Source organism: Vanessa cardui, chromosome 9 (genome assembly GCF_905220365.1).
Source record: "Vanessa cardui chromosome 9, ilVanCard2.1, whole genome shotgun sequence".
Taxonomy (NCBI): Eukaryota; Metazoa; Arthropoda; class Insecta; order Lepidoptera; family Nymphalidae; genus Vanessa; species Vanessa cardui.
In genome coordinates this window covers 11,392,549-11,413,777 of record NC_061131.1, presented here as the reverse complement: position 1 = coordinate 11,413,777, position 21,229 = coordinate 11,392,549, and the positions used below count along the sequence as shown (strand labels likewise).

The window sequence follows — 21,229 nt, the reverse complement described above, 5'->3', positions numbered from 1 at the left end:
AAGGTATAACTTACAGTCATTTCATTATTTGTGTTGCCAGGTGAAGGAAGAGGTTGTGGACTGCCAAGAGGCGAAGTTTGTTGGCGGTTAACAAAAGGTACACCAACTCTCATACCTATAAAAAAATTATATTATATACTATTAAGACAGGCTAAGCTTTAATTTACTCCGTTAATAAATCATGTAATAAAATTATTAATTATTTAAATATAATACATTAGTTTTAGCCGATATACATACATTCTATTCCAACCATAAAAAAAGAAAAGCCAAGTAAATAACATCTGACAACTAATTCATGCGATATTGTCGAGTTTGATGAGCTATGAGATTTACTATGCGTTTGCCAGAAAATTGAACTTTCAAAAGGAAAGTCGACGAAACTGTTGTTGGAATTTGGGAAGTTGTAATTAAAGCGGATATGTCACCGTAAAATAACTTCGTATAAAGAAGTCAGTAACGACTGACTTTATTTTTCAAATAAGAAACGATCGTACAAAGACGTCAGTAAAGACTGACTTTATTTTTCAAATAAGAAACGATCGTACAAAGACGTCAGTAAAGACTGACTTAATTTTTCAAATAAGAAACGATCGTACAAAGACGTCCGTAACGACTGACTTAATTTTTCAAATAAGAAACGATCGTACAAAGAAGTCAGTAACGACTGACTTTATTTTTCAAATAAGAAACGATCGTACAAAGACGTCAGTAACGACTGACTTTATTTTTCAAATAAGAATCGATCGTACTAAGACGTCAGTAACGACTGACTTTATTTTTCAAGATATACAATGAAGTTACACCAATGACAGCATAAGTATATTGTTGATAATATCACAACAAAATTCGTTAGATTACAATCTGACGAGACACATTCTAATCTCTCTAAATATTGTGAACTGTGAAATATGATTGCAATTTAACGTAATATTTTTCGCTATATCGTTATCTTTACAATATAACAATTACCACCTGTCAGTAAGTAATGGAGAGAAGCTTGTTCAAGGTAAAGAAACTTGACAAGATACGTCATACAAAAATAAGATCCATTACTTAAGCTACTGATGCCCTGACCTGGGCAGGCCACGTAGCGAGGATCAAAGATGGACCGTGACGGCAACATTCTGGAAAGGCCCGCTAGGAAATCGAGTAGAGGAAGACCACTAACACCATGGGAAGACGATATGAGAAGAATTGTTGGCCCAAAATGGGGCCAAATAGCCCTCAACAAGGAACAATAGCAATCCTTAGAGAAGGCCTTTACCCTAACAGGGGCTCTTGCTTAAATTTTTGGTAACATTAATTGGTAAATTTGAATTTATTAGGTTAACTAGGTATAAATTAGATAAGTAAAGTAAATTAAATCACCTCGATTAGGGAAACTATTGTAATAAATAAAATAAAATCAAGTAACTTAAAAACTTAAACAGTAAAACTAACATTGTATTTAAGTAAAGTAAAGTTATTATAGATTAAAATATAGCGAAAAATAATACGTTTAATTGCAATAATATTTCACAGAATTAATATCTTACAATATTTAGACAGATTACAACCCGTCTCCTCAGATTGTAATCTAACGAATTTTGTAATCTTACGGTGACATATATACCATGAAGTCATCACATATTCTACCGACTAAGAACGGTTAGTATGGTTGGATGGTTGAATAATTCAGTGTAACTTTAGGCACACGAAAGATAAAATTTCAGGTAATTGCATAAACTATGTAAGATACAATAAAAATCTTGTACAGCATCAATATCTGTATGTAATAGTGACCACTATGAAGTGGCCCATTCGACCGTCTTCTTACCTATTGCATTTTGACATACATAGTATCATCAATGTACAACTTGTCACCTACAAGGCCATCAAACAGACAGTCTTACAAAGAAATGAAGAGATATTGCCCAACCATTACTGACAAATCCCAAAAGGGAATAAGTTTTTTACCTTGTTGATGGTGCGGTGGTCGAGCGAAACGTGTGGGCAGAGGAGAACATCCAGGAGCTGGCCGTGGAAATCTTCCCGTCGTATAATCGTTCTGCCATACAAAATATATTAAATTTATATTACATACTGTACTGCCAAGGATTCTTATTCTATTATAATTAAAATATAATTTATTTACATTTTGCAACTGCGGTGAATGAGATGCAACCGGACTTTGTATCTGAGACTGTTGATAAATCTGTAGGAATAAAGAAAAAACGTGTTTAAAAATGTCAAAGAGTTATAAATAAATTAAAATTTTACCTTTAATATTATACAATAAGTCTATATATATGTATATACCTGAGGGCTTCGACTAGGTGTAGGCAATTGCGGGCTCGTTCTTTGAGCTTGCAACTGCTGCAAGAAATGTTGCGGCGACATCGATGACTGCATTGGTGATTGTTGTGTATGCATCGGAGACTGTTGTAAATGCATCGGAGATTGCTGAGAGTGCATCGGACTTTGTTGAGGATGCATCGGACTCTGTTGTGGATGCATTGGACTCTGTTGGGGATGCATCGGACTTTGTTGAGGATGCATCGAAGTCTGTTGTTGGTGCATTGGACTCTGCTGTGGATGCATTGGAGAATGTTGTGTTGACATTTGATTCTGTGGGTGCATAGGCGACTGTTGATGTATTGGCGACTGTTGCGGATGCATTGGACTTTGTTGTGGATGCATCGGACTCTGTTGTGCCATACTGGATGTTTGTTGTACGTGCATCGGTGACTGCTGAGAATGCATCGGCGATTGTTGAGTATGAAGCGGAGATTGAGTAGATGGATGTAAAGGAGATTGCGAAGTATGATGTAACGGAGACTGTTGGGAATGCAAAGGTGATTGCATCGGGCTTTGCATAGGGTGTAAGGGTGATTGAGGAGCAATCGAATGATGGGGAGATTGAGAATGAGGAGATTGTACATGTAGCGGAGACATAGCTGGTCGCGTTCCTCCTGGGCGAGGCGTCTGACCTCCCGCCGGCATTGAGCTTCTCACGCCAGAGAGCTGTTGCTGCCCAAACTGTACTATCCCACCGACAGACTGCGGCCTATCCTGTACACCTGACAACTGACGAACTAATTGTTGTTGCGGCGCTCCCGCTTGCTCTATGACCAACGTACGTCCGCCTTGCAGGATCCTGCTTTGAGCGTTGAGCGGAGAGGTCACTAAGCCTATTCTCTGTTGAGACAATGCTTGACCGTCGGAACCGAGAATCGTTTGCTGGGTTCGAATTAATGTTTGTTGCTGAATTGTGGATCCCTGGAGGCCTATTTGCATTGGCCGATTAATCGTCTGTTGCTGCAGTTGTTGCGTTTGATTAATATTCTGATTCTGTGCGAATACTGTCTGATTAGTCAACTGTTGTTGGTTTATCACTGTCTGCTGGCCTAGTTGGGGATTTTGTTGACGTTGCTTTGTTTCATATTCCTAAGAACAGATTTGAATTTATGTTAGAAATCTCATTACATAAAATTACAGCATTACATTTTTTAAATTACTTACCTGTATAAGCATGCTATGCTGTCTAGCCTGTTTCCTAGCAGCTTCTAAGTGCTTTTGAAGTGCCTGTTGCTCGGTCGAAACTCTTTGTAGTTCGGCGGCATCATTCGGCATTAATTCATTTCCGGATTTTCTCAACTGACGCTGCTTACTATTCAGCGACTGAAAGCAGAACATTTGAAGTGTAACGAAAGAAAAACAAGACTCTCCACTCTAGCACCCCGTTAGTACACATAGACATTCGGTTAGCACAGGTGCCCACTCCCGAAGAGATACCTGAAAGAAAGGGATTAACCGCGGACTGGAGGACGCAAACACGCGACTACGAAGCGCACGAACACAGAAGCTCACTACGGGCACTCACCTTGCGGATCTTGCGCAGTTTCTGCACCTCCTGCTCGTAGTAGCGCAGCTGGTCGGCCGCGAACGTGTTGTACTGCTTGAGCCACTGCTCGTACAGCAGGCGCGCGTGGTGGTCGGCCTCGGACGCGGCGCGCTCGGGCGGCGGCGGCGGCGCGGGCGGCGGCGCGGCCGAGAACAGCGGCACGGACGGCGGCGGCGCGGGGGGCGGCGCGGGCGGCCCGGCCCCGCCCACGGCCACGCCCCCCACGCCGGCCGAGCCGCCCCACTCGCCACCTTCGCGCTCCTGCTCGCGCTTCTCTTGCTCCAACAGCTCCTCCAGAAGCAACGGTTGCTCCTGGTTTACGTTCTGACGGTTAAATGTCTGTTTTCACATCGCTCCTCGACGCACGCCGACCGTCGATTTGACTATCGTCGGTCGCGATCTAATGCGCGTCTCTTTCATTTTATCCGTGTAATGGAAGGTAACTCGAGTGAGCGATGCATTAATTGTATAACGTTTCAATGACGATTACAAGAGCAAACGTAAATATTAACTTTATTACATTCGACATATAGATTTAAAATATAATTATACCAATAAATAATTGGACACCACGTAAATCACATAAAATTGAATCAAAACTAAAGGGAACGGGTAAGTGCAGTTTAATAGATAAAGGCTGACAGGTCTAATTCTACACACGGTGCCAAGTTTACGTAACAAATTTATCTATGGCAAAATAATAAAAAATAAATTAAGGCTGTGTGGATGTTCGTGTTATATAAAACTAAAAACTATTAATTTCACAATGTTACATAGAAAATAACAATTAAGAACAAATTATTCTCCTTCTAAGTATAATATAAGTTAGATTAAATGTCTTATTCCTGTACAACAAACTTACTAGTGTCGGTAAATAGGTAGAAAATAATCACGTACCCAAAAACAGTTACATTACAATTGAAATGACAAATTTTCCTAGTAAACGCGTGGCAAATTTTAAATACAATTCCAATAAATGAATTTGTAAATTTACATTAAAAATGTATTCTGTTAATGTTTTGTCTTATTACATTATTCGATACATGGACATTCACTATGACCCAAACCGTACAAAAATGTCCTCCACCTCCTTTGACTTAAGCGAAATAGTAAAAAATAATATTGTAGAAAATCTGTGTAACATTTTAGTATTGATTTTAGTAATACATTTTATTCTTATATTAGTGATATGTTAGGATGCTGAAAAGGAACAAAGGTTAGTCAGTACGCATGCGTGTAGCGAGCAAGCAAAGAAAAAGCGCTAACTACGAGGTGATTAGTGGTGACAAGGCCCTCTAAGTGGAATTGTTTTATCATACTTAGACATAGGATATTTCCGGAAAATTAAACCGACTATAGTTTGCGGGAACTTTCTAGAATAACTTTGCTGCGGTAAGAGGAATCCTATAGAATCGAGTTACAGAGAAGGTCTCGTGTTCGTGAGATAATTGCTTTACGAAGAAACGTATAGTAATGGGAATTCGATCATGCGTGTTACATGAAAGTAATCTAAGGTATCATAAGTGATACTTCAATTAGTAGGCTAGGTGTTCGGGAAGAGTGCAAAGTGCGGATAGAGGGGCAGTGGGAGCGCCGGTACCTGCAGCAGCAGCGGGCGGCGGTGCAGCCAGTCGCCCCACGCGTCCGCGTCAAAGGGCGCCTGCCGGACAACCAATCACCCACATGCAACAACACGACGTATCGACATCGCACATCCTCCGCTCTACGCCCACCTCGCTCTCGTACGAGCCTTGTCCGATATAACTACGTCTCGATTGCGCGAGGGAAGCGAATCGAAACGGTCTCCTTGTATGAGAACGAGGCTCGTGTTATGTACCCATGCAATATTAGTCTCTGAAGCTTGTTATGAGTCAACAAGCCACTTTTTACTCGTGTAATTTTTATTGAACCATCACCTTGGGAACGCATGAATGGATGAATTAATATTGCGCAGATACGTCCGATTAACTTTAGATACAAGTAACATTGTTGCAATGCGGTCATAGTCGAAGCGGTAGTACGATCGGTTACTCGTTCATATTTAAATATTTTTATATAAAAATATATAAATATGACCGTAGCTTAAATAGCATACATTTAAAGCCTCGAATTCGCTTCGTTCCACGATCAGTCCAAATACTTCAAGTCGAAACGAATTCATATCGAAAACATTTAGAGGAGAAATATTACAACATGCAAAACAAAATATCCAAAATCCTCCAATGCAGATTAATTTAGTACTTTATAATAATGCATTATTAGTTCAATATAAACTAAAATAAATTAAATCGATTCACGTCTAAGATAATGTTAAACGATAGCTTTCGGTCGGTTAAGTCTAGACTCAAGTATTGATCTCGTATCGAGCGAGCGCTCGAGGGTACGCACCTGCAGCTGCGGGTAGGGCGGCGGCGGCGGCGCGCGCAGGCCGGGGTAGGGCGGCGGCGCGCTGCGCACCGCGCCCGCCGCGCCCGCCGGGCCCGCTGCAACGCAAAGCCCTTCGTTACTGGCTCTCCCGCGCACCGCGACACCACAATTATATAATTATAAATTTGACAAAAAAAAAAATAACAGAAAAAAAAGACCCGCTGAGTTTCTTTCGCCGGTTCTTCTCAGGTCAGGGTGTTCCTTTTTCCGAACCGGTGGTAGTGTTTATTTGACAATCAATAAGTAAGTGTAATGCTTTTATATTGAATAAAGGAATTTGAGTTTGAGTTTGACAACAGTGAGTAATACGTGTCATGTCCTTACCGCTGAGGGACGACACCGCGAGCGGCGCGTCGGGTCGCATCGACGGCGGCGCAAGTTGCCGAGCGCCCGCCGCACCCGCCACCATGTTGCGAGCTGTGTTAATATTATATTTGATTAGTACTGATGCCATAAAAAAGTATTATTACATCCTGCAATTGCTTTAGTATCAGACTACACGTCCAACTGCTTGGCTACATGCAGATGTTCTCCATCACCACCGAGAAGGAATTTATTTAAATACGACAAAACTCTGTGGCAGGCAGCCAGAATTTGGATACGCAATTTTTGGCAAAAAAACAGAGTATATAAACTACTAGGCTGTCTCATCTTTAATTAATCCTATAGATTTGATAAATGTCGACATTTAGAGTACTGGGAGCAGTACTGATGAATGAATAGTCAAAAGGAACGCACCCGAGTGCGGCAGCGCGGTGAGCGCCACGGAGCGGTCGTGGCGCACGACGCCCACGGCGCCGTCGGCGCCCAGCAGGCGCGTGCCGGGCGCGATGGCGCGGCCCGCCGCCAGCGCCGCCGCCACCTGCGCCGTCATGGCGCTCACGATGCTCTGCGCGCCGCCCTGCGTGAACTGCACGTGTTGCCCGAGGAACTGCGGCCGCTGCACGACCGGAGCGCTCTGCGGGCTCGGCCGAACCGCTTGGGCCTGTTGCTAGAAAATTCCAAAAAAAAAAATATAGTCGAAAACAAACTACAGACAAATTATAATAATGATTCGTATTAAAAGCTACGCTACCTGTTGTTGAAGTTGCAAGCCGAACATATTGGAGAAAACGGGACGCGGCCAATCATTTTCCGTCTTGACTTCGTCGCCTTCCGCTTTCACCTCCGCCTTCACGGCCTGCATCGCTGACTATGGACAACCAAACGATTGCATTGATTAATTTACAAATAAACTATACGATGTGTATGTATCGATAAAGGTATGGATAGACATAAAAAGTGAATATGAATCGTAAAAATAATTTCACTATACATTCGCAACTAACCTGCAAGGACATCTGATGATTCTGCGAGATAACTCTCTGAATTCCATCCTGGAACATCTGCCCTACGCTCGTCGCCGGCGCTTCGGGTTTGGCATCTTGAAATTCGGATTTCACTTTAGTCAGCTCCGGTTTGGCCTCCGAATTTGTAGATTCTATATTTTTCACCGCTTTCTGCAACTCGCTGTCCATCTTGTTATCCGTCTTTTGATCGGATTCATCCCTGACGGTGTAAAGTTATTTTGTGAGAATAAATTTTGAATGTAAGAAATTGTATATCACGGGGGGCGGGCGAGGCAGCGGGCGGAGACGTACTCGGGCGTGCGCTTGGCGTGGCGCTCGAGGCGCTCGGGCACGTCGTCGGGCAGGTCGAGCCCGTCCAGCAGGTGCTCGTCGCCCAGCGCCGCCAGCTCGGGGTCCGCGTACTCCAGGATGTTGAACTGCTCGCCGATCTCAGCCGTCAGCGACTCCAGCAGCTCCTCGTCGTCCTCGCCGCCCAGCCCCGTCAGAATGTCCACCTGTGGCCGTATCCCACTTTATGACATATCGATTTAATTTTTTTTTATAGCTTACACATCGTTCACATTTCGAAGACATTTTTTTTAATAATATAAAGTAAGTCACTTACCTCCCCTATGTTTCCCGTGTCTTGTTCGAGTTTATCCATATCACCGATATCCATTTCATCGGTTCCTTGATCGGCTCCACTCTCTTGCTTATCCATATTCGAAACTATAAATATATGACACATTATAAACCACATATAACGTTGATGTCGTTTCAAAAATTATCTTAGAAAATATATTTGTTGGTAAATAATTTAATACACTTAGCCCTTAAAATAAACAAAGAATTCACTTTGTTAAGCGAGCCAAATGAGTCACAAAATTGAATACCTACTACTATTCTCCACAGAAAAATCAAGTCGATTATGTCTTGCGTCAACTTGAAGAACGATTGAGGAGGTAGAATTAATTAGTTAATTATAATTAATTTAAGTAATATAAGCCGAACAAATATTTAAACAATACAATAGTTTTATTCCGAACCGTTTCCATGTGACGCAGTCATTTGTTTTTGCTCCATCATTTGTGCGGCCGTGGGAGTTCCAATGATCTGTTGCATCTGGGAGTTGTCCGCGGTCACAAGGCGGTTCTGAATTATCACTATAATCAAGAGTTTACAAAATGATTATTACACAAACAACAAACTAAGCAACGAACAGCGAGAGGCCGAAGATAATTTACAAGATCGCCAAGCACTGACCGTGATCCGTGCGGTGCTGCGGAGGCACGGGCGCGCCGGGCGGCACGCGCGCGCGCACGCCCACCGGCAGCGGCGACCGGAACGCGCCGCCCTCCGCGCCCTCCTCGCCCGACGACTCTGCGGACGAGACACGCCGTCAGCGAACCAGCGCGAACCTTACCGCGAGCAACGGGGCGGGCACTCACGCGGCGGCCACATCTTGTCGGGGTGCCTCTGCAGCAGGTCGCGCAGCTGGCGGTTGATGTCGTCGCTGGTGGCGTAGAGCGGGAAGCGCTGCGCGGGGAAGGCGGCGCGCGGCGCGTCGGGCGCGGCGGCGGGCGCGGGCGCGGGCGGCGGGGAGCCCTCCGCGCCGCGCATGCGCTGCATCGCTGCTTCAACGGTACACGCTACATGCTGATTATATTACAACTTGTGGACTCGACACACGCTTTAGTCGACTTTTACACATCAAACTTCTTACACATGAGACATACATTATAAATGTAAAGTAAAGTAAAGTAACAGCCTGTAAATTTCCCACTGCTGAGATAAGGCCTCCTTTTCCATTAAGGAGAGGGTTTGGAACGTATTCCACCACGCTGTTCCAATGCGGGTTGGTGGAATGCACATGTGGCAGAAATTCGATGAAATTAGACACATGCAGGTTTTCTCACGATGTTTTCCTTCACCGCCGAGCACGAGATGAATTATAAACACAATTAAGCACATATATATAGTGGTGCTTGCCTGGGTTTGAACCCGCAATCATCGGTTAAGATGCACGCGTTCTAACCACTGGGCCATCTCTGCTCTCATACATTATACTTGAACTAAAATCGTTAGCGTGAGTCGTGACAGGAGTATATTTATCGTAATGTAGAGATACCTTGTATCCTCTGGTCGTGTATGATCTGCTGCTGCTGCTGCGTCTGCTGCTGGCGCATCTGCTGCAGCTGCTTCCACTGGCGCTCCTGCTCGGCCTCGCGCGCGCTGCGCTGCTGGCTGCACGCGCGCTCCTGCTCCTGCAGCGACACCGACGCGTTAGTCCGTGCGAGCTCTCGCGAAACGAGCCAACCGCCACCTCGAAGATGCGGTACTGCTTACATTTTTAGTACAGGCAGTCCTCGACTTACGTCGTTTCGACTTGCGTCGTTTCAAGTTACGTCCGACAATGTTTTGACACTATTCCTCAATCATACGTCAATTGTTTCGATTTCCGGCATAGGAGAGATAGAGATTCACTTGTCGCGAGAAGAAAGAAACGAAGCAATCTAATATGTCTCGACTTACGTCGTTTCGATTTACGTCGCTTATTACTAGAACCTAACATGCCGTAAGTACGAGGACTGCCTGTATAGTTATTTGAACTGAGTCTGCAGAGAGGCTAATTTTAATTTAGATAGTAGTATGTACATATTACATATATAAACCTTTCAGTTTTATTAAACAGGATATGCAAAGTTATTGATTTCCAATCATAAAAAAAAATACATCTAATGGACATTCATATAACAAAAAAATACAATTTTAAATCGAAAATCAATACTAGAAAATTGGCGTGCCAAATCCTAAAACTTATTTAAAATAAAATTTGCTACCAACAATAACATGCAAAATAATAACAAAACTGTACATCTTTACAGTGCTATATAGTTCTAGTTTTACATATTTATGAATCTCTTTAAATAATATATCATGACGGTTAATATGAAAAAAAAATATTTATTATATTTAGAATTGTATTGACATGCTAGTTAATTCTTCATTTTAAGTTACATTATCTGTAAATTAGTAAAATAAATAATTAATATATTATTCAAATTAAGGTTACGCAGTTAATGAATTATTAAACTAAATATGAAATATTGTTTTTTTTTTGTATAAAAAAAAATATACAACTTATTATCTACGAAAAAGATAATGGTAAATCTTCATTAGTCTTATCATTTACATTACGCTATTACCTGTAAACTTAGATCTAATTTACAAAATATCATGAGCATAAAAATTGCAACAAAATGTTGGTCTACATATAAAATAGGTTAGAATTGTTAGCACACCAGTACCAGCCACCAAAATCCAATGTTAAAGCCAACACTACCAAGACAAAGCGTAAATTAAAATAAACAACGTTACGGATACAGAGGACGCGAGTCCGGGAGGCGTTTTGCGAGTTTTGTCCTCGAATTAAAAAAAATAAGCTAAAAGAAAATTTAAAAAAATAATCACACAGCTTACAACGCCATTAAACAGCCAAAATTTGTTGGGTGAAGTCAAAATTTAGAAATGAATTAAACTAATATAACGAATAACGAAGACAGCGCGGAGGATCACCCAACAATGTCCGGAAAGCAACTCGCATACACACTTAAATGATACTGTGTGTGAGTGATACAAAGTACATGTGGTAGTGTGGTGTTTCAGGAGAGTAGTAACAGTAAGAAATAACAACCAAGGGTGATATTTCTTTACACATAAATAAATATTTTAATATTTGTAGTTTTAGTAAAATATGTGGAGTCTGTTTATTTCATTAAAACAACCTTCATGTTAAATAAGGATTATAAATTGCTTATTAAAGGTGTCGTTCACTAAGCTCACTTTCTTAACAATGAAAACAAAAGCCATAGAAATAAAAATAAACAATGTACTTGTTTAAGTTTGAAATAAAATATTGTGTCGCGTTAAAGTAGGACTCGACAGATCATCATCCAGGCATAGAAAGAGCGGAACGGTGTACGGGTGCGTGCATATGCGAGCGCTCGTAGTGAGTACCGTGTATGGCGCGAGGTGGGCGAGGTGCGGGAGGTGCGCGAGGTGCGCGAGGTGCGCGGGTGGGGGCGCGAGGCGCGGCAGCGTGCGCATGATCTCGGAGGGGGTGAGCACGCGGATGTGCGCGTCCGCCTCCAGGAGCCCGCCCGCCGTCACCGTCACGTTGGGCGCGCGAACCGTGCCGCTCGGCGCGCCGCTCGCCGCGCCGACGGCCGCGGGCGCGCTGGCGGGCGGCGGGGCGCTGGCGGGCGCGGCGACGGGCGAGGCGCTGGGCGTGCTGGGCGCGGCCGGCGCCGGCGCCCCCGCGGGGGAGCGCCCGCCCTCCGCGTCCGCAGCGCCGCTCGAGCTCTGCCGCCCCAACCAACGCTTAGTACGTCCCGTCTTAGACTCCTACCATGACGACTTCGACAGATGTTTACGCTTGTGTAACGAGCGCTCTAGGGTTCCTTTCGTGTACGGAGACGGTCATCATAGAATGCTAAGCGAGATATATGAGGTATTGTCGAGTTTGATAATGAGGTCGAAGCGATATATGTTGAAAATAAAATCGACAATATTTTACAACGAGGTAAAATCAAAAGTTGAATCTCCAGAGATTACATAATCGAACTGTATTCTCATAAATTAAACAACAAACAATGCAGTTACTGCTCATTTAGATTTTTGTTTCTTATTATAAATATTTTACAGAGACATTAACAAAATGCAAGTGCAATACTAGCACTTATAATAATATATAAATGAGTACAATATAATGATTATAATAATATACTAATTACAATTAGTGCGCTGTAGATCTCATTCGATCTTATTTTTGTTAGAAAATATTACCAATAACATATTATTTAGAATTTGTTAGGACTTAGTAAAAAAAATCTGAAAATCTATCTATATTCTTAATAACATATTATTTTTTTGACCCCATACAAATAGTAGTAGTAGTTGTGTTCTAATCAATATTTTATAATTGATTACTTTATTTATTCTAATTCGATACGATGTTTACCGTTAAATAACAAACTAAAATATCAAGAGCTTTGTATTTACAGCTTGTCTAGTTTCGCAAGCAACAGAGTCTACAGCCCACTATACAATCATAAGTTCGTGATGCATATAAAGCATTTTGTGCTCATAATACTATCATGTAATCCTCATACTATTACATAGCACAAACTTCTATAAGATACAATATATATATAGTAATAGGTCAAGTAATATATCTCAATTCTATTTAGTCATAGAAACATTATCAACACGTATAATCTTTTCTATTACTAAGAATTTTAAACAAAATACATTAAATACTATTTCAATTAATTATATGACATGTAAAATCCCCCTTTAAAAACGGTAACCGTTAGTCCAACTATTATAAATTTGTCAGCAAAAAGTAAATTAATAAACCTGAAGGAAATTTGTGCCATTTTCTAAAAGACAGAGTAGGCAGATCTACCTATCTACGCTCATAGGACGCCTATTGCGACATCGGCTGTCGATCAAAGATTATTTTGATTAGAAGTAAAATTAGTTAATCTAACTTCTCAAAATTGATCAAATAATAAAATTAGTAATAGAACAGACAAGTACTTAAGCTCGGTGTGAGTGGGGAGTGGGGAGTGGGGGGCGGGGAGCGGGGCGGGGCGGGTCCGAGCCGGAGCGGCACACGGCACACGGCGGTGAGTACAACACAGTGAGTAGTGGTTAGCACACACGCGGGCGGAGCGGCACGTACCTGCTGCGCCTTCTTCATGCGAATGGCGCTGCGGTTGTCCCTGGCGCGCTGCAAGTACGGCGCCTTCTGCTCCGAGGGCAGGGCGCGCCACTTCTTGAGTATCTGCTTGCAGCGATCCACCCAGTTCGGGAACTCGGTCTTCCACTCGGGGTGGTTCGTATTGGCATACAGAACGGCGGAAATCGTCGCCGCGGAGCCTAGACCTGACATAAGATGTTTTTAACAGACGTCGTAGTCACAGTCAAAGTCAACAAGTGACGTGAAGGAACGTGCGATGCGGGGGCACTCACTCTCGTCGGCGCGCATCTTGTCGGCGCTGCGCTGGTTGTAGGAGGGCGGCGGCGCGGGCTGCTCGCCCCACGCGCCCGCCGCGCCCTCGCCGTACAGCGGGCTCAGCGAGCTGCTGCGGGCACACCGACGATTATTGCGCGTGTTTATGTTTATAACGGTTACTAGCTTATACTGTTACTTCATAACTTATATGAAAAACGCAAACATTTATCGTTCTAATTCAATTTCAACCTCACTTACTTGCTTCCAAATTCAGTATGATAAGGTGAGGTGTACTCCATGGGACTCTGTAGCTGTTGTCGCTGTTGAGAGTACGGGGTACCCGCCATAGAGTTGACGTAGGATACTGATGATTCCTGAGATTCCTGGACAAAAGATAGTTACAACTGTACTCGTACCAAACCAAAACATATAAACATATTGTTTTCATATAAATTACCTGCGAGTCGTCGGTGAGCACACCCTTGAAGATCTCGTCGACGTCGTTACTGTCCATGTCAGGCAGGGAGTCGCGGACCATTGCATCCAGGTTCACGCCCAGCAGAGACAGCTCGTCCTTTGGAGAGATAGTCGATGACTGCGACGAGCCGCCTGTGTCTGTATTCATAATTATTAGTTTTATTGTTGGCTAGTGTAGTTGAGTTATTGCATTGAATGATTAATTAAAAAAATAATCATTCTTAAACATAATTTACCTGTACTAATAGTTTCAGTCTTGGGAACGTGCGTCGGCGTCTCGGGAGGAGCCTGCTCGGGCTCATTCGACTGTGGGCCCAAAATAGCATTTTTAAGGGCCGTCGAGTCCTCCGTGTGCTTCAGCTGCCCCTCCTCCGAGGCCTCCGATTTGATCTTGACGCAATCCGAACTCGAGGCGTTCGGGCCGTCCTCCTTCTCCTCCTTCGGTTTCAGCGTCCGTAAGAGGTCCGACTCCTCCTACGGTAAAACGAACATTAGGCACGAGCGACAGGTGGACGAGAGACGGGGGGGGGGGGGGGGTGAGAGTTACCGCGTTGAGCGTGATGAAGACGGTGCAGTCGTTGTCGTTGAAGGGGCAGAGCGCGGCCAGCACGTCGTCGGCGTCGCTGTCGGAGTTGTCGAGCTCGCGCGCGTCGCGGCACGCGTCGGGCGTGGCGCGCGCCGCCTCGCCCTCGCCCAGCGACACTGCGGGCGTGCGTTACATATACTCCCTTGTCTTACAACGTAGTAACGTACTCTATACTATTCGGTCACTCGCTACTTGCCTGTCGAGCTGACGGCGGGCTTGGTCGGTTCAAGTAGATCCTTGCCGAAAAACGCTTCTTGCATGTAAGAAGGAAATTGCTCCATCAGTTTTGAACGAGGTTTGCGACGTGGTTTACGTTTATTACTTGGTGACTCTAAAAAAACACGGTGAGGATTATATACTTATACATTGCCGACAGCTTTTATTAAGCCCACACGAATATTACCTCCGGAGCCTTGTGTTCCATCTCCTTCTTTATCATCGTCGGCCTGTGCTTTAGCGTTCGTGTGTCTCTGTCGCACAACGAAACCTCCGATGCCGAGCTTGTTCAAATTTCTCTGTCGTTTTCTTCGCAGTACTGTGAGACCTGAATCCGTAGTATAAATGGTGAAGCCTTCGGGCACTGGGCCATCATTTGCAACATTCCACAATATGCCTTCTTTCAGATTCGTGTTTGATAACAAGCCTGTTAGGAAGAGGTATTTAGATTAAGTAATTACATTTCATTAATGACACTATGATTTGAATTTTATTTTATTTAAATAATGTTAATTTTTATGTTGTGTTAAATATGCCAATTAATATAAAACATACTTAAACTAAATCTTACCAGGTTCCTCTTTCACTTCAGCAGTGCTGTCAGGCTTGGTGTCGTCGCCCATCTCTCCTTCTGCATTCTGAACCACTGTTTCAATAGATGCCATTATTTCTAATCCACATGCCAGCGTCCAACATATAAAAGTCGACGTTAGATACTTGCTTCTATCATAATTTAGGAATTTTACAATCGAACTTCCTCAAGAAAGTTTCTCCGGAGCGATAGATAGATACATAAATCTCAAAGCGTAAAAAATGTAAAAAATTAAGTAACTCTAACAGAGATATGGTGGGCAGTATAGTGATGTAATCTCACCGGCATCTTTCTCGGTGTTCTCGTTCTTGAACCTTCTCTTGCGGCGCGTGTGCGTGATGCCCATCTCGGCCTCCAGCTGCTTCATGTGGTGCGCGCCGCGCTGCGACAGGCACACGTCGTCCACGTAGTACTCGCCCGCCAGCCCCAGCGCCAGCGGCGTGAGGCGCGGCCGCGCCGCCGCGCGCTCCTCGCCCTCCGCGCCACCCGCGCCCGCCGCGCCCGCCGCCGGCAGCGCGGCGCGCGCCACGTGCGGCGGCGGCACCTCGCGCCCGCGGCACAGCACGCACTTGTACCTGCCGCCGGAACGAACCACCGCTGTAGCCTTTTCAGTCATTTATAAGATAAGACTAGCTGTCCCGCGACTTAGTGGCCGTTTGAATTCATTTTTCAGTTATTTTCTGATATTAAACGTCGGTAGGAGGAACTCTAATCCTCTAGAAGTGTAGAATACTATTAAGCTCGTACCCAGCGCGACAGCAGGTTTCGGCGTCGGCCTCGCCGCGGATAGAGTCGCACGCGGCGTGCAGCCACCGCGAGCACGCGGTGCACTGGATGATGAGCTCGCCGTCGGAGTAGGGCTCGGAGCACACGCAGCACATCACGAGCGACGCGCACGGCGAGCACTCTGCGGAGACGACGGTCGTCAGGGCGGCTGAGGCGCGCGGGGCGCGGGGGCGCGGCTAAGGGCGCGGGTACCGACCTGTGTAGTTGTCGCACCAGAGCGGCGTGTCGCGCGTGCCGCACACGAGGCAGCGGCGACAGCGCGCGCAGCGCCAGGCGCCGCGCGGCACCTCCGGCAGCGCGGGGCGCGCGCAGTACGTGTGCCAGGCGGTGTCGCAGTCGTCGCACAGCACCAGCAGCGGCTCGTCGCCGCGCGAGCCGCAGCCCTCGCACACCGTGCAGTCCAGGCAGCGCCAGCCGAGGCTGACGATCACTTGCGACACCTGTCGACACACGACTCTATGCAGTCGGACCCTCGGCCGATACCGGCTTGTGCCGATGTAACGAGATCGAATACCTTAATGTTGACACAGTAGGGATGATACGTTTGCCCGCACTGCGAGCACGCTATGAGGCAACCTTCCGAGTCCGTACCGATAGCCCCGCACATGACGCATAAGTCTTGAGTCAGTACAAATTTGTCTTTACTTGAACACAAGACTAATTTGTTTTCCACTCCTAAAAAACATCACTATGATATAACATCTTGTAATGTTAAGCACATTACTAATATTTATTCTTACATGTCGATTCTACATTTCCATTACAAGAAAAAACAAACGAATTACTCTATTCAATGATTACCTGGGTCATCTTCAGATGTTTTATTGTCAGGAGCTTGTGGCCGTTGTAAGCCTAGTCCAGGTACACCAAACACTCCTCGCATTTTTGGTTTAGATCCTCGTTTTCGACCAAAGTCCAAAACAGACCTTTGACGCTTTTGGAAACCCAATTTTCCAGCAGGTGGAAACCCACCCTTCAGTTTATAACCACCTATCTTTTTTTTCGCTACTTTCGAGGAAACTGTGTAAGGTTTGCCTTTTCCAAGTCCTACATCTGCCTGAGAAATAATAATAAACTTTATTAATAAGTATAGAATAAAAGTATATAAATATATCTTAAACATTATATACCTTTGGTTCAATGGCCAGTGGATCTTGATCTTGTGCGTTGTCCTCGCCGAAAGAGGAGTCTTGTGATGTTGAGGCCATATTGTCTTCTTCAAATGCTTTAAATAAACATTATTGTTATTAATATACTGCAATCACTGCCAGTAACAAATAGAGCCTTAAATATGATATTAATACTAACATCCGGATTTAGAGCCTGCCAACATATTAGATTTACATATAGGACAGCTATATTCATATCCAGGGTTCTGTTCCTTCTTCTGCCTATACTGCTGTGGATCCGCTTCCGGGTCGCACATGCCGTGTACATATCTAAAATAATACATTTCTTTAAGTCAAAAGTTTTTTAAGAGATCAGTGAAATACTTAAATTAATCAACATGGCGTCATAACGAACCTACGACAAGTCGAGCAGCGGATCATGTCGCGGTAGGCTGCGGCGCGGTAGGCACGGCGACACAGCGGACAGCACGAGCCCTTGTTACGCTGCTGGTAGCACGAATCGCACACCGTGTAGTGCGCGTGCCAGCGCGACGAGGGCCCGGCGCCGGGCGAGCGTGCGCCGCAGTCGGAGCACACGCGGCAGCACTTGCACTTCCAGCCGTACTTAGGCACCGTGGCCATGACGGGACGCAGGCACATTGCGTGGTACAGCTTGTCGCAGTGCTCGCACGCCACGGCCCGCGCCTCGCCCGCGCCCGCGCCCGCGCCCCCCTCGCCGCGGCACACCTGGCACACGCGGCACGCGCGACACGACCAGCCCGCTCGTACACCTGTGGAGTCACAATACACTGTCAACCATCTACAATCATTTTTAGTTCATACCACACATGCAATCATGCAATCAAATCTAATTTTACTTTTATTGTACAATATAAATAAACATGTTTTTAGCATATATTTTACCAGGCAATTGTTTGAGTCCTACACATGTGCCATGATAATGTGCTCCACAAGTAACACATGTCATAAGATTGGACATATCTCCGATAGTTCGACAAGTTCTGCAGTCTATGTCTGCTGTGCCTGAAATACAAAAATGGTAAATAAGGACATATGACACATTACAAGTGATACATCAAGGGAAATTTGTTTCATAACATACTCACATACAAGTGGTGCTTGGTACAAATGATCCTTACAAAAAGATGACTTTGTTTGAAAATCCATAAAGCCTCCAGATGCCAGAACACAAGGCAGGTGAAAATATTTACTACAACTCATCTAGAAAAAACATATTAAGTATTTATGAATATATTTTATGAAACATCTTATTCTATTTGTAATAAATTAATATAAATATTTACTTTGCATGGTATGCTTGCCCCATATCTCTGACAGAAGGCACATTTCCTAGCAAGTGCCGTAGTAACAATTCCTCTAATCCTAGCTTCTTCTAATTGGTCCTTTTCCTCATCAGATGTACATGCAGCAGCAACTTGATCTTGAAACGGAGGGCTGAACTCAAGGCAACAACGATGGACATAAAACATTCCGGAGGATACCACTGCAGGTAACTCTAGTGTCTCAGAAAATCCAATTATTGAGAGTTCATCGGTATGCTCCATGTTGTAAAGTGGGGTCCTAAAAATTTTGATAATGATATTAATGTCTTATAAAACTAAACCACACTTTCATTTACTTATTAATTGATACTTGCTTGCACTTGTTAAAAGCTTTTTGACGCCTGCTTAGAGGAAGAACTTGATGCTGCTGATTAATATCTAGCAATTCAGGTGGCGGTGAAGCCAACCCTGCAGGGAGAGGAAGCGTTGGTGTGTTAGGAGTCGTAATACTGGTGGGTGTGGCACCCCCAGAATTACTTATACTTGGTGTAGAACTCCCTTCCCCTTCTATGTTACACACTGTCTGCCTCATTTCTCCTTGTCCCAGTTGACTGCGCTCACTTAGATTACATAAGGCACAAACTTTACCAGGCCTAAAACATAACATAAATTAAAAAAAGAATAATATTGTTCTATTTACAGGTCTATTTAATTGACAGTGATAGTTTACCATTTTTCTGGAGTGTATGGTGGTTCCTCAGGAGCAGGCATGGTAAAGTCATCTTCATCCAACATGTCATCAAGAGCTTCATCACGGCTGCTTCTGTGTCTTTTAGCTCCTCTTACTGAACCTGGATTTCCTCTATAGCTATAACAAATAAGAGTTTTTAAAGTAAATACAAGTGTTTTTATTACTAAGGACTAAGAAAATTATTTAGGCACTTTCTATTACCGTCTCACTATCTTTCCTTCGCGCGCCAACTTGGCTCCTTCCTTGCGAGGTCTGCCAGGTCCTCTTCTGCCTGATGTAAAGAATGGACGAGTGTATGTTTGATGATGAAAGAATGCTGGCTGTGATACCACAGCAAGGGGAGAGGCCGGCTCTTCGCCGCGAGGTGATGATGCACATGACGTCGGTGTAGAAGCTGGGCCTGCATAAAAGTCTATCGAAATATTACTTTTTTTAATTTTTTAAGACATTTCTTCAATATTTAAATGAATCTTCTTATGATATTTTCAATTGAAATTCTAAGAACTTGATTAGAAAGCTGTTATAAGAATTATCAAATATTTAAAAAAAAACTATTAATGGCAAATTAACCACAAGTACCTGAAGACGGCGGGGCTTCACATTCGTCGTCAGACCCATCGTCAGCTAATAAATCCACATCTAAAACTCCTTCGTCTGGTCCGTCCATCTAAAACATGTACCACTAATAACATTCACAGTTAAATGTGATCACCAGAATATAATATATCTTATCGAAACTTTTTCATGTTTTAAAGTCCAAACATAAAACTCAATGTAATCAGACCGCCATAATGAACGACAAGTGGATACTTTTAAAGTAAGCTATAAACACTTACCGCAACTCGTTGCGATGGACTTGAAAAGAACCGAACTTATGAAAATGATTTAAAATACGATAACAAAAACATTTTTAATTTATTTCAAGCAAATACAAATAAATGATATTACGAAAGTAGAAATACAACATTCGCTGCGATTGCGAATGCGAACGATGCAAAACAGATAATAAATAAAACAGTACAGAGTACACTAGTACAGATATAAAAAAGAACAAAATATTATTATATATATATTTGGTGTTTACATTATAATATAACAATAAATACTACACTTTTCAGAATTACGTAATTTTTACTGCTTTTAAAGTTTGAGTATAAAAGAAACAATTACTAAGAAAAACTAAATTTAAAAAGAATCGCTTACAAATATTCTCAATCATAACTACATTTTGATTTGATTTAATTTAACACAAACTTTATGTGAATTTACTTTTATACGATACATAAAAATACAAATGTATGTATGTAATTTATACTTTTATATAAATTACATAACGATCACTGGACCTTTAAAAGAGTTCTGTATATTTAGCAGATAAATTTAACAATTATTATTTTTTATTGTTGTTATATTTAGGGAATTATTTACGCAATTTAATGCCACTATTATTATAATTTGTGACATTATATTATTTTGTTAATAACAAATGAAAATAGGTTCAGTGTATAGTATAGCCTAAATAATTCCCTAAATATAACAACAAAAAATAATAATATGTAAGATTTAACTTTTAAAGGAAGTATCTATCACTTACACCTAACTTTTAGAGAACTAGGGGTACAATAGGATAGATCGCCATCACTTGATTAATTTAAAAATATTTTTTAATGCATTTTTATTATTTTAAAAATAATAACGTGTGATATAAATTAAGAAAACTCTAAAATGTTGCTTATGATATTTTGAAT

General features: G+C 43.1%; 1 protein-coding gene across 8 annotated transcripts in view; it reads right to left on the bottom strand.

Moving 5' to 3' along the window:
- Positions 1 to 20,493, bottom strand: part of LOC124532657 (histone-lysine N-methyltransferase 2C-like) — a 30,543-nt gene extending 10,050 nt beyond the window's left edge. Inside the window, exons 1-43 of one of the 8 annotated variants that reach the window (XM_047107692.1) lie at positions 20,318 to 20,493; positions 20,061 to 20,148; positions 19,683 to 19,893; positions 19,461 to 19,598; positions 19,105 to 19,383; positions 18,752 to 19,028; positions 18,554 to 18,668; positions 18,351 to 18,470; positions 17,842 to 18,217; positions 17,626 to 17,756; positions 17,448 to 17,542; positions 17,119 to 17,374; positions 16,832 to 16,992; positions 16,514 to 16,757; positions 16,279 to 16,438; positions 15,814 to 16,106; positions 15,511 to 15,609; positions 15,127 to 15,366; positions 14,920 to 15,054; positions 14,685 to 14,839; positions 14,374 to 14,611; positions 14,118 to 14,275; positions 13,919 to 14,043; positions 13,678 to 13,790; positions 13,388 to 13,590; positions 9,770 to 9,905; positions 9,090 to 9,290; positions 8,905 to 9,021; positions 8,688 to 8,804; positions 8,267 to 8,370; positions 7,954 to 8,156; positions 7,642 to 7,861; positions 7,389 to 7,505; positions 7,052 to 7,304; positions 6,638 to 6,730; positions 6,275 to 6,369; positions 5,487 to 5,546; positions 3,866 to 4,210; positions 3,505 to 3,663; positions 2,302 to 3,429; positions 2,138 to 2,197; positions 1,960 to 2,050; positions 15 to 115 (exon numbers count right to left, since the gene is read on the bottom strand). In XM_047107692.1, coding sequence (XP_046963648.1) covers positions 15 to 115; positions 1,960 to 2,050; positions 2,138 to 2,197; positions 2,302 to 3,429; positions 3,505 to 3,663; positions 3,866 to 4,210; positions 5,487 to 5,546; positions 6,275 to 6,369; positions 6,638 to 6,730; positions 7,052 to 7,304; positions 7,389 to 7,505; positions 7,642 to 7,861; positions 7,954 to 8,156; positions 8,267 to 8,370; positions 8,688 to 8,804; positions 8,905 to 9,021; positions 9,090 to 9,290; positions 9,770 to 9,905; positions 13,388 to 13,590; positions 13,678 to 13,790; positions 13,919 to 14,043; positions 14,118 to 14,275; positions 14,374 to 14,611; positions 14,685 to 14,839; positions 14,920 to 15,054; positions 15,127 to 15,366; positions 15,511 to 15,609; positions 15,814 to 16,106; positions 16,279 to 16,438; positions 16,514 to 16,757; positions 16,832 to 16,992; positions 17,119 to 17,374; positions 17,448 to 17,542; positions 17,626 to 17,756; positions 17,842 to 18,217; positions 18,351 to 18,470; positions 18,554 to 18,668; positions 18,752 to 19,028; positions 19,105 to 19,383; positions 19,461 to 19,598; positions 19,683 to 19,893; positions 20,061 to 20,148 — 8,010 coding nt within the window. In that variant the 5' untranslated portion in view covers positions 20,318 to 20,493. The remainder of the gene's footprint in view (positions 1 to 14; positions 116 to 1,959; positions 2,051 to 2,137; positions 2,198 to 2,301; positions 3,430 to 3,504; positions 3,664 to 3,865; positions 4,211 to 5,486; positions 5,547 to 6,274; positions 6,370 to 6,637; positions 6,731 to 7,051; positions 7,305 to 7,388; positions 7,506 to 7,641; positions 7,862 to 7,953; positions 8,157 to 8,266; positions 8,371 to 8,687; positions 8,805 to 8,904; positions 9,022 to 9,089; positions 9,291 to 9,769; positions 9,906 to 13,387; positions 13,591 to 13,677; positions 13,791 to 13,918; positions 14,044 to 14,117; positions 14,276 to 14,373; positions 14,612 to 14,684; positions 14,840 to 14,919; positions 15,055 to 15,126; positions 15,367 to 15,510; positions 15,610 to 15,813; positions 16,107 to 16,278; positions 16,439 to 16,513; positions 16,758 to 16,831; positions 16,993 to 17,118; positions 17,375 to 17,447; positions 17,543 to 17,625; positions 17,757 to 17,841; positions 18,218 to 18,350; positions 18,471 to 18,553; positions 18,669 to 18,751; positions 19,029 to 19,104; positions 19,384 to 19,460; positions 19,599 to 19,682; positions 19,894 to 20,060; positions 20,149 to 20,317) is intronic. The other 7 variants (XM_047107695.1, XM_047107696.1, XM_047107693.1 and 4 more) reach the window with 7 other exon arrangements.
- Positions 20,494 to 21,229: the final 736 nt, after the last annotated feature.